At 38.4% G+C, this 12,888-nt stretch overlaps 1 protein-coding gene across 1 annotated transcript; it reads left to right on the top strand.

Annotated features, from left to right (window-relative positions):
* The first annotated feature begins 7 nt into the window (after positions 1–7).
* Positions 8–10,957, top strand: LOC113055626 (neuroblast differentiation-associated protein AHNAK-like). Its single transcript, XM_026222043.1, has 6 exons — positions 8–416; positions 2,546–2,760; positions 3,740–3,789; positions 3,970–4,066; positions 4,252–4,421; positions 4,514–10,957. Exons 3-6 carry the CDS (start codon positions 3,787–3,789, stop codon positions 10,955–10,957), a joined length of 6,714 nt encoding a protein of 2,237 aa, XP_026077828.1. The 5' UTR covers positions 8–416; positions 2,546–2,760; positions 3,740–3,786.
* The last annotated feature ends 1,931 nt before the right edge of the window (positions 10,958–12,888 follow it).

The following is a 12,888-nucleotide window of genomic DNA, read 5'->3' as shown; positions in this document are numbered from 1 at the left end:
ACAGTATGTTAAGGTGCGTAACATTTCCGTCACATGCTTGTGGTATTCGGCCAATCACAATGCACTGGATCGCTGGCCAATCAGAGCACACCTCGCTTTTCAGACTGATGAGCTTTGTGAAAATGGATGTGTTTCAGAAAGCCGGGGCATTGAGGAGAAACAATAATGTACAGTATATGGAAAATAATGTGTTTTTTTAAATAGATACATTTTTTGTAATGTCAGGACCCATTTTTTATATATATATATTTTTTTATTCTCTCATTCCTGCAAACTAAGGTGCGAGAGTCAAACTGTTCTAATATTTATTCATGTTGTTTGAATGCTTTCTCTCTTTCCCGAGAATTCACAGTGCATGACTGGTTTCAGTGAGCGCTCTGGAACAACCTGGGGGAGAATGACTACGCCTTGTACAGGTGCCCGTTTCTCAACTCGAGTCATGTGGAAGTACATGTGTGCATACTTTAATCTTTTTTTTTTTTTTTTTTTTTTAAACATTCCTTTCGATATCCTCCCATAAATCTAGAATTAGGGAGAGGTTTGTTATTGTTATGTCACTCTGCTATGGAGCCAGAAGAGTCTCAATAAAGATAAATGCACACACTACAGTCACATATGCACACACAGGATTCATAGATGCACACACATGATTCATAAATACACACACAGGATACACAAATGCACAAAAAATTCACAGATGCACACACAAAATTTAAAAAGCACAGAAGATTCACAAATGCATACAAAATTCAGAAATGCACACAAAAATCAGAAATACACACACAATTCAGAAATGCAAACAACCTTTACAAATGCACTCAAGATTCACAAATGCACAGAACAAGATTCACAAATGCACAGGACAAGATTCAGAAATGTATTTCTGATGCACACACACATATATCTTGATTTAAAAACTGCTTGCGGTCTGTGAACTTCACTGCATTTGTGTGTGAATTTTGAGACTCCCCTGACTTGGCTCGACACACAAATGCTTTTTTTTTTAAACAGGGAATGATCAGCAACCAATCAGATATCTGCCTTCTTTTAGCCAATCACAAGAATGCACCCCATGTGGGGGGATTGTTTACTTATAAGCCAATCACATGAACGTGTTCACACAGCAATTGTATTAAATTGTATGAAAATACAGATGTTTAGATTACAATTCAGGTTTATTTTTTATTATTTTTTACAAAATATAAATTAAAAAATGTCTCAATACATATAGCCCAGTGACTGCAGAAAAAAAAGTTAACCATGGATTCATAAATTTGCAATAGGCAATTATTTCATTTTATTGAAATATTTTAATGAAAGTAAAAAAAAAAAAATGTTTAAACCTTTTTGAATATTTAAATATATCTAAATATTCTTTTGGATGCAATATAGAAGTCACTTTAATTATAATATTCAGTCCCTACATGAAGAGAGAGTCAGTGCGAGAGGAAAGTGGCTCTCTGGCTGCGAAAAGTGGGTCTGCGGCTGTCGTTCGCTTAGGAAAGTGAGTTGATCGCTGCGTGAGGAAAGTGAATCGTTCGCTCAACTTCGTTGCTTGAGGAATCATTCGCTGAGGAAAGTGAGTCGCTCGCTGGGTGAGGAAAGTGAGTCGTTCGCTGCGTGACTCCTGAGGAAAGTGAATCGTTCGCTGAGGAAAGTGAGTCGCTCGCTGGGTGAGGAAAGTGAGTCGTTCGCTGCATGACTCGTGAGGAAAGTGAGTCGCTCGCTGGGTGAGGAAAGTGAGTCGTTCGCTGCGTGACTCGTGAGGAAAGTGAGTCGCTCGCTGGGTGAGGAAAGTGAGTCGTTCGCTGCATGACTCGTGAGGAAAGTGAGTCGCTCGCTGGGTGAGGAAAGTGAGTCGTTCGCTGCGTAACTCGTGAGGAAAGTGAGTCGTTCGCTGCGCAAAGTGGGTCGCTGGCTGCGCAAAGTGAGTCGCCGGCTGTGTGAGGTAAGTGAGTCGTTCGCTGTGGAAAGTGAGTCGTTCGCTGCGTGAGGAAAGTGAGTTGTTCGCTGATTGGCTTATAAGTAAACTATTCCCCACGTGGGGTGCATTCTTGTGATTGGCTAAAACAAGGGAGATATCTGATTGGTTGCAGATCATTCCCTGTTTAAAAAAAGGCATTTGTGTGTCCAGCCAAGTCAAGGGAGTCTCAAAATTCACACACAAATGCAGTGAAGTTCACAGACCGCAAGCAGTTTGTAAATCAAGATATATGTGTGTGTGCATCAGAAATACATTTCTGAATCTTGTCCTGTGCATTTGTGAATCTTGAGTGCATTTGTAAATGTTGTTTGCATTTCTGAATTGTGTGTGTATTTCTGAATTTTGTGTGCATTTCTGAATTTTGAATGCATTTGTGAATCTTCTGTGCTTTTTACATTTTGTGTGTGCATTTGTGAATTTTGTGTGCATTTGTGTATCCTGTGTGTGTATTTATGAATTATGTGTGTGCATGTATGGATCCTGTGTGTGCATATGTGAATGTAGTGTGTGCATTTATCTTTATTGAGATTCTTCTGGCTCCATACTCTGCCTCCAGTGCAGATCATGCAGTGATGCTAAAGCTATATGAGGTATCTGTTTGGCCTGGTTAAACCAGTCGATCCACTCTTCAAGTGTATCACCTGCCGCAGTGAGAATTCCACAAACAGTGAGAAGAGAACCGAGTTAAACACAGTCACATAAAGTGAAAACTCTTCAGCATGGCATGTTATCACTGCTGATATTGAACAAGGATTTAAAAGCTCATAGGATACAAGGTAAGTCGTTTCATTCTTGTGCAAATTTACAACAGTACTTTGAACTGTGCTATGTTGCGTGAAACAGCCCGTATGGTATTGAAAGTAAAGTCTGGTGTCTAGCAAGCGCAGGTGTTCAGCTGTATTTGTTATGAATGACTATATGCAGCACTCACATGGGTTATGCTGATTTCATTGTATTTTTAATATAATTCAAGAGTGGTTGAATGTATTCATATTACAAATTGCACTTAAGTTGTAAATATTTAAGTACAAGACATTTAAAATTGTAAATGAGTACATTAACATTATTGTTTTTTTTGTTTTTTTTGGGGGGGGGGCATGTTTTCTAAATCAAAAAATTCTGAAGCATGTTTCAGGTCCTGTACCTTTCATTTGTTTTTATTGTAAATATACAGGTTAATAAAATGATTTTGTGCATGTTAAATAGATCATATACTGTAGATAATACTTACTGATACTAATTTTAATATATTTAGTATTAATACTAATACTTACTTAATGTTTTTTAAATCCGTTTCAATGAAATGAAACAGATCATTTTAATTAAACAGATGAACAGATTATCAAAATATGTGCCCTTACAGATGATTGTGGGCGGACCTACGCATGTTTAATGAGGAGGATGTTGTTAAAAGGCAATGTCTGTTCATAGTTTCCTTCGTCTGGCCTAACCTGTTCCTAACTCCTTCTTGTTACACTATGCCTGAACAATTCCTTGAATACCTCACAGTTTCGTCTGTGTGCCATTAGCAGAAATGCAGAATTTGAATTAAGTTAGTGCTGTCTGCTCAGTCTTGCTTCACTCTGAGGCAATTACATTTTTTATTCAATGATTGACCCATATGTTCATAGTTCACAGATTCAGGTCTGTCATTGCATTTTAACCAACCATTAACAATTACATATATGTCAAGAATAACTAACACTGAATTTTGGGTGTCTTGCTGCTGCTGAATAATTTCATTTGCATTAACAGGTTTGAGTTTTGGATGCTTTTCTTCACTGTAAATACATACTAGTGAAATGGTATGTTGTCCTTTTTTATATTCAATCTATATCTGAATTATATGTGTTTGTGTGATCTATCAGATATTTTTTATGTGTATGTCATTATTTGGAATAAATATTATTTTATTCTATGCATCCATTTAATTTCATGAAATATGACAATAATAATAATAGACCATGATATTATCTAATTTGCAGGCTCTTCTTCGTAGAAGCCTGTCTGACAGCCTGCTGCTTGAAGATGACAATGACTCTGTAGATGGTTTGGAATACACAGACATGCTCTTTCAAGAAGGTGCACTTTCATGAAATTTGAATAAGAATATTTTTATGCATATCATTGTATATTAACTGATTTGGTTCTGTTAAAGAAACTTTTACTTTGGAGAAAATGGCTTTTGCCATGAACCTTGATATGGTGAAAATTATAAGGAAAATTGTTTATAATAGACTACAATGCACATTATATTTTAATTTCAGATGAAGAAATTGTGGGTGCTAGTGGTCTGTTTGACCTGAAGAGGAACGAACAAAAGAAGGATGAAGCTGTGGACATTTTGAAGTTAATTGATAATGACAAGCAGTTAATGAAGCATGGTTTGAAATCCAGCAAGAGCTTGGAAAGTCTGGATATCAAAGCTCCTAATGAGGTCTGTGTACATCACATTTACAGTTATTTTTCAACCCTGAATCATAAAACTCCCAAACAAATTAATTTGTAAGGATACAAATGTTTCAACAGGTGTGGAAAGATTCATATGACAAGCTCTTCAATGATAAAGTCAAGAAACACATGAAAGGAAATAAAGCTGTAGAGGAAAACAGACATGGCATACATAATGGGGCAGTGATTCCACCAGATTCAAGTCTTACACTGCTAGACAACCAAGGATCTCCGGGGATGCACCTCACAAAAGGACATTTTAAAGGTCCAAAAGCAGTGCTTAATTCTTCTGATATGGACATGGAAGTACCATCGGTTAATGTGAAAAAGCCAAAATTTAAAATGCCAAGGTTTAGCCTCTCTAGAAACAAGAATACTGACATCAGTTACGGTGGAAGCATGAAGGGGTCAAAATTGGCATCGTCATCCTCTGAAGTAGCTGCAGGGCTCAATTGTTCTAATATACAAACTGATGGACCAAAGGCTGACTTCAAAGGTCTAAAAACAGACCTTCCAGACATGGACATGTCATCTGGAAAACTGAAATCACCCACTTTCAGCTCCCCTGATTTTGGCCTGTCAGGACCGAAAATAAAAACACCTGACTATAATTCAAAATCCCCTGAAATTAATCTGTCTGCTCCTAAGTTTAAGGCAGGCTTTGTTTCACCAGACATCAACATCAGAGGTCATAAGCCAGATATTACAGCACCTGACATTGATGTGAATATCCCTGAAGGGACATTTAAAGGACCAAATTTCAAGGAACCCAGTCTTGACTTGGATGCACCTGACCTAAAAATCAAATCTCCAGACCTGAATTTCAGCAGCCCCAAAATAAAGGGAGGAATCGATACCCCAGATATGGATCTGAGACTGCCCCAAACTAATTTAAAAGGCCCAAACCTAAATATCAAATCACCTGATATTGATGTTAATGGCCCTTCAGGTAAACTGAATATGCCAAAGCTAAAGATGCCCAGTTTTGGTCAGTCAGGTTTGAAAGGACCAAATATGAATGTGGATGCAGACATTGATCAGCCCGACCTTAATCTGAGAGCATCAGCTCCCAAACTAAATGCAGATATAAATAATCCTGATTTTGATGTACATGGACCTAATGTTGATATTAAAGGTCCAAAGACAGACCTTACTCTTCCAGACATGGACAGGCCTTCTGGAAAAATTAAAATGTCCAATTTAAAGATGCCTAAATTTGGTGTTTCGGGACCAAAAATAAAGACACCTGATTATGATCTGAAGACTCCTGAAATGGATCTGTCAGCTCCAAAGTTTAAGGCAGACTTTGATTCCCCAGGCATCAACATCAGAGGTCACAATCCAGATATCACAGCACCTGACTTGAATGTTGATTTCCCAAAAGGAAAAATGAAAGGACCAAGTTTCAAGAAACCTGATTTTGATGTGAATACACCTGATCTCAACATAAATTCCCCTTCAGCTAAATTGAAAATGCCAAAATTTGGTCTCTCAAGTAGCAAGCCAAAAGGACCTGATCTTAAAATCAAATCTCCAAAGCTGAATCTCAAAAACCCCAAGGTTAAGGGAGGAATCGATACCCCAGACATGGATCTGACTCTGCCTCAAACAGATTCAAAAGGCCCACACTTAGATATTAAGTCACCTGATGTTGATATCAATGTCCCTTCGGGTAAATTTAATATGCCAAAATTAAAGATGCCCAGTTTTGGCCTGTCAGGTTTGAAAGGACCACATATGAACATGGATGCTGACATTGATCAGCCGGATCTTAATCTGAGTGCATCAACTCCCAAACTGGATGCAGGGATAAATAGTCCTGATATTGATGTACATGGACCTAATGTTGATCTTAAAGGTCCAAGAACAGACCTTAAACTTCCAGACATTGACAAGCCTTCTGGAAAATTTAAAATGCCCAATTTAAAGATGCCCAAGTTTGGTGTCTCAGGACCAAAACTAAAGACACCTGACTATGATTTAAAGACCCCTGAAATGGATCTGTCTGCTCCCAAGTTTAAGGCAGAATTTGATTCCCCGGACTTGAATCTCGAAAGCGCCAAAATAAAGGGAGGAATTAATACCCCAGATATGGATCTGACTCTGCCTCAAACTGACTTAAAAGGCCCAAAACTGCATATAAAATCACCTGATATTGATGTCAAAGGCCCCTCTGGCAAATTTAATATGCCAAAGTTTAAGATGCCTGGTTTTGGCATGTCAGGTTTGAAAGGACCAGATATGAATGTGGATGCAGACATTGATCAGCCTGACCTTAATCTGAGTGCATCAACTCCTAAACTAAATTCAGGGATAAATAGTCATGATATCGATTTGCATGGACCTAATGTTGATCTTAAAGGCCCAAGAACAGACCTTAAACTTCCAGACATTGACAAACCCTCTAGAAAATTTAAAATGCCCACTTTAAAGATGCCTAAGTTTGGTGCCTCAGGACCAAAACTAAAGACGCCTGACTATGATTTAAAGACCCCTGAACTGGACTTGTCAGCTCCAAAGTTTAAGGGTGCTTTTAATTCCCCGGACCTGAGTCTCAAAAGCCCCAAAATAAAGGGAGGAATCGATACCCCAGATATGGATCTGACTCTGCCTCAAACTGATGTAAAAGGCCCAAACCTAGATATCAAAACACCTGATGTTGATGTTAATGGCCCTTCAGGTAAACTGAATATGCCAAAGCTAAAGATGCCCAGTTTTGGGCTGTCAGGTTTGAAAGGACCACATATGAATGTGGACGCAGACATTGATCAGCCTGACCTTAATCTGAGATCATCAGCTCCCAAACTGAATGCAGGGATAAATAATCCTGATTTTGATGTACATGGACCTAATGTTGATATTAAAGGTCCAAAGACAGACCTTACTCTTCCAGACATGGACAAGCCTACTGGAAAATTCAAAAAGCCCAATTTCAAGATGCCTAAATTTGGTGTCTCGGGACCAAAAATAAAGACACCTGATTATGATTTGAGGGCACCTGAAATGGATCTGTCAGCTCCAAAATTTAAGGCAGACTATGATTCCCCGGACCTTAATATTAAAGGACATAAGCCAGATATCACAGGCCCAGACATGAATCTTAAATTCCCTAAAAGTACATTTAAAGGACCAAACTTAAAGACACCCAATACTGACATGAATGCCCCTGACCTCGACATCAATTCCCCTTCAGGTAAACTGAAGCTGCCAAAATTTGGCTTCTCAGGTAGCAGGCCAAAAGCTCCAGATCTTAAAATCAAATCTCAAGACCTGAATCTCAAAGGCCCCAAAATAAAGGGAGGAATCGATACCCCAGATATGGATCTGACTCTGCCTCAAACTGATTTGAAAGGCCAGAATCTAAATATCAAATCACCTGATATTGATGTGGATGGCCCTTCAGGTAAATTTAATATGCCAAAGTTAAAGATGCCCAGTTTTGGTCCATCAGGTTTGAAAGGGCCCAGAATGAATGTGGATGCTGACATTGATCAGCCTGACCTTAATCTGAGAGCATCAGCTCCAAAACTAAATGCAGGGATAAATAGTCCTGATTTTGATGTACATGGACCTAATGTTGATCTTAAAGGTCCAAGGACAGACCTTAAACTTCCAGACATGGACAGGCCCCATGGAAAATTTAAAATGCCCAATTTAAAGATGCCCAAGTTTGGTGTCTCAGGACCAAAATTTAAGACGCCTGACTATGATTTGAAGACCCCTGAAATGGATCTGTCAGCTCCAAAGTTTAAGGCAGACTTTGATTCCCCGGACCTGAATCTCAAAAGCCCCAAAATAAAGGGAGGAATCGATACCCCAGATATGGATCTGACTCTGCCTCAAACTGATGTAAAAGGCCCAAACCTAGATATCAAAACACCTGATATTGATGTTAATGGCCCTTCAGGTAAACTGAATATGCCAAAGCTAAAGATGCCCAGTTTTGGTCAGTCAGGTTTGAAAGGACCACATATGAATGTGGACCCAGACATTGATCAGCCCGACCTTAATCTGAGAGCATCAGCTCCAAAACTGAATGCAGGGATAAATAATCCTGATTTTGATGTACATGGACCTAATGTTGATATTAAAGGTCCAAAGACAGACCTTACTCTTCCAGACATGGACAAGCCTTCTGGAAAATTCAAAATGCCCAATTTCAAGATGCCTAAATTTGGTGTCTCGGGACCAAAAATAAAGACACCTGATTATGATTTGAGGACACCTGAACTGGATCTGTCAGCTCCAAAATTTAAGGCAGACTATGATTCCCCGGACCTTAATATTAAAGGACCTAAGCCAGATATCACAGGCCCAGACATGAATCTTAAATTCCCTAAAAGTACATTTAAAGGACCAAACTTAAAGACACCCAATACTGACATGAATGCCCCTTACCTTGACATCAATTCCCCTTCAGGTAAACTGAAGCTGCCAAAATTTGGCTTCTCAGGTAGCAGGCCAAAAGCTCCAGATCTTAAAATCAAATCTCAAGACCTGAATCTCAAAAGCCCCAAAATAAAGGGAGGAATAGATACCCCAGATATGGATCTTACTTTGCCTCAAACTGATTTTAAAGGCCAGAATCTAAATATCAAATCACCTGATATTGATGTTAATGGCCCTTCAGGTAAATTTAATATGCCAAAGCTAAAGATGCCCAGTTTTGGTCCATCAGGTTCGAAAGGACCACATATGAATGTGGACGCAGACATTGATCAGCCTGACCTTAATCTGAGAGCATCAGCTCCCAAACTAAATGCAGATATAAATAGTCCTGATTTTGATGTACATGGACCTAATGTTGATATTAAAGGTCCAAAGACAGACCTTACTCTTCCAGACATGGACAAGCCTTCTGGAAAATTTAAAATGCCCAATTTAAAGATGCCTAAGTTTGGTGTCTCGGGACCAAAACTAAAGACACCTGACTATGATCTGAAGACCCCTGAAATGGATCTGTCAGCTCCAAAGTTTAAGGCAGACTTTAATTCCCCCGACCTGAATCTCAAAAGCCCGAAAATAAAGGTAGGGATTAATACCCCAGATATGGATATGACCCTGCCTCAAACTGATTTAAAAGGCTCAAACCTAGATTTCAAATCACTTGATGATGATGTTAATGGCCCTTCGGGTAAATTGAATATGCCAAAGCTAAAGATGCCCAGTTTTGGCCTGTCAGGTTTGAAAGGGCCACATATGAACATGGATGCTGACATTGATCAGCCTGACCTTAATCTGAGTGCATCAACTCCCAGGCTAAATGCAGGGCTTGATAGTCCTGATATTGATTTACATGGACCTAGTGCTGATTTCAAAGGTCCAAAAACAGACCTTACTCTTCCAGACATTGAAAAGCCTTCTGGAAAAAATAAAATGCCCAATTTAAAGATGCCTAAGTTTGATGTCTCAGGGCCAAAAATAAAGACGCCTGATTATGATCTAAAGACCCCTGAAATGGATCTGTCAGCTCCCCAGTTTAAGGCAGACTTTGATTCACAAGACATAAACATCAGAGGTCATAAGCCAGATGTCACAGGCCCAGACATGAATGTCGATATTCCTAGAGGTACCTTTAAAGGACCAAATTTCAAGAAACCCAGTCTTGACTTGGATGCACCTGACCTCCACATAAATGCACCTTCAAGTAAATTTAAGCTGCCAAATACTGGCTTCTCAGGTAGCAAAGCAGAAGGACCTGATCTTAAAGTCAAATCTCCAAAGCTGAATCTTAAAAGCCCGAAAATAAAGAAAGGAATTGATACCCCAGATATGGATCTGACTCTGCCTCAAACTGATGTAAAAGGCCCAAACCTAGATATCAAATCACCTGATATTGATGTTAAGGCCCCATCAGGTAAATTGAATATGCCAAAGCTAAAGATGCCCAGTTTTGGTGCGTCAGGTTTGAAAGGACCACATATGAACATGGATGCTGACATTGATCAGCCAGACCTCAATCTAAATGCATCAACTCCCAAACTAAATGCAGGGATGAATAGTCCTGATATTGACACTCATGGACCTAATGCTGATTTCAAGGGTGCAAAAACCAGCCTTGCATTTCCAGACATGGATATACCATCTGGAAAACAGAAAATGCCCACCCTCAAGGTGCCTGATGTTGGTTTCTCAGGATCCAAAATCAAGACACCGGACTTTGATCTGAAAACCCCTAGCATGGATCTGTCAGCTCCAGAATTTAAGGCAGACTTTGATTCACCAGACATCAACATCAGAGGTCATAATCCAGATATTACAGTCCCAGACATGAATGTTGATTTCCCAAAAGGTCAAATTACAGGACCAAATTTAAAAAAAAACAATCTTGATTTTAACACTCCAAATATTGACACTGACGCACCTTCAAGTAAATTTAAACTTCCGAAGCTGGGCCCCTCAGAGAGATCTGATCTTAAAACCAGAAAGACCATGAGGCATCTGCAAATACATGCAATGGATCTGGAGGTTCCAGAAAGCACTTTGAAAGGGTCGAAATTTAACGTTCTTAAACTAATATAGTAGGATAATTTAAAGAAAGGGATGTGGAAGACAAGAATGAACTTGTCCTAGGCAATCATGTTTACAGGGCTGATGAGAACTAATAGCATATTAATAACCTGAAGATATTGTAAATGAGCATGAGCAAACTTTTTTCTACACTATGTCTTAAAACTGATGAACAAACCTTTCCATAAATGAGAGATGTTAAACTTGCACTTACAGTATTATAGATCATTATGCTCATATAAATAATGTTTTTATATATAACTTTATGATAAAATATGTTATAATATTATGTGGATCTTAAATAATTAAATATAGTAAATCATATATATTTTGTACATTATGTAAAATGCTACAGTAATGTATAAATGCAATGTGGATCAGAAATACACATGTGAAAAGTTTTGTCTGAAAAGCTGTTTGTCTTGAGAATGAATCTTGTTTCTTTAATTTCTAATTTTTTAAGTAACTTATCTGATAAAGTGAGGTACACTGGGTGGGTGGGGAGGGGCGGTATATGGAAGATTTTGTTATGGAAAATGTAGATTTTGTTATGGAAGATGTATCTAAATATTTTTTTTTTTTATATTCCTAGTAACGTTGTTTCAACATACAAAATCAATGGTTGTTGTAGAATATAATTTTTTTCTGTAATTCATAATGGTTGAATTTGAAATTGAATACTTCAAATGTTATGTAATTTAAATAAACATATACCTTTTCTGAAGAGGCTATTGTGAAAAAAAAAAAGTATTTACTTGAATGTTACTTTAAAAATGTCTTATTTGAAAATTATAACAAAATCTGAATATACAGTCGTGTGAAAAAGTTAGGAACACTAGATTGAATGGCAGCTGTGGTCTAATGGTTAGAGACTTGGACTAGTTACCCGAAGGTCGCACGTTTGAGTCTTGGTGCTGGCAGGAGTTGTAGGTGGGAGGGAGTGAATGAACAGTGCTCTCTTCCACCCTCAACACCCATGACTGAAGTGCTCTTGAGCAAGGCACTGAACCCCCAGTTGCTCCTCGGGCGCTGGATCTATAGCTGCCCACTGCTCCGGGTGTGTGTTCACTTCTCACTGCCGTGTGTGTGTGTGTGTGTGTGTGCACTGGGATGGGTTAAATGCAGAGCACCAATTTCAAGTATGGATTACCATAATTGCCAAATGTCACGACTTTCACTTTTCCCTTGAATTGAATGGTTTTCTGTATCAGGACATAAGAAAAAAGTAATTAAATATATATAGGAAAATAAAACCTTATGAACAACAATACATGATATTTCACACTATGTCATAATTTATTTAACAGAAATAAAGCCATTGATTTACAATGATTTGTATAGTAAAAAGCGTTATACAAATAAACTTGAAAAGCCATGTGTGACAGTTAAGACACCTTCACTGTTAACAAGAGTAAGTTTTAAGGGATAGGTATTGCTAATCAATTGCATTTGATTAACTCATCATCAACAATTGTGAGTGTTAACACAATGCCAAAGAGAAAATACATCAGCTATGATCTTACAAAAGCAATTGCTGTTGCCATTAATCTGGGAAACGTAATACAGCCATTCCCAAACAATTTGAAGTCCATCATTCCACAGTGAGGAAGATTATTCACAAGTGGAAGACATTCAAAACAGACACCAATCCTCCCAGAAGTGGATGTCTCAGCAAATTCACCCCAAGATCAAAACCGTGTAATGCTCAGAGAAATGGAGGACAACCCAAGAACTTCACCGCAGACTCTACAGGCTTCAGTTAACTTGTTAAATGATAAAGTTCATGACAGTTAAACTAGAAAAATATGGGTCATGTACAGCATGCATAGAAGGCTTGCCAGAAAAAAAGCCTCTTTTCTCTAAAGAAACATGGCAGCACGGTTTAGGTTTGCAAAGGTGCTTCTGAACAAACCATAAGACTTATAGAACAATGTCCTTTGAAC

Source organism: Carassius auratus, chromosome 36, assembly GCF_003368295.1.
Source record: "Carassius auratus strain Wakin chromosome 36, ASM336829v1, whole genome shotgun sequence".
Taxonomy (NCBI): Eukaryota; Metazoa; Chordata; class Actinopteri; order Cypriniformes; family Cyprinidae; genus Carassius; species Carassius auratus.
The sequence above is the reverse complement of the archived record's forward strand: the minus strand, read 5'-3'. Positions and strand labels throughout refer to the sequence as shown.

Excerpts from the sequence above, each read along its gene's own strand:
- LOC113055626 (XM_026222043.1), top strand. Across the intron at positions 4,067-4,251 it reads AGACATGCTCTTTCAAGAAG|ATGAAGAAATTGTGGGTGCT; the intron begins GTGCACTTTCAT and ends TTTTAATTTCAG. Across the intron at positions 4,422-4,513 it reads ATATCAAAGCTCCTAATGAG|GTGTGGAAAGATTCATATGA; the intron begins GTCTGTGTACAT and ends ATGTTTCAACAG.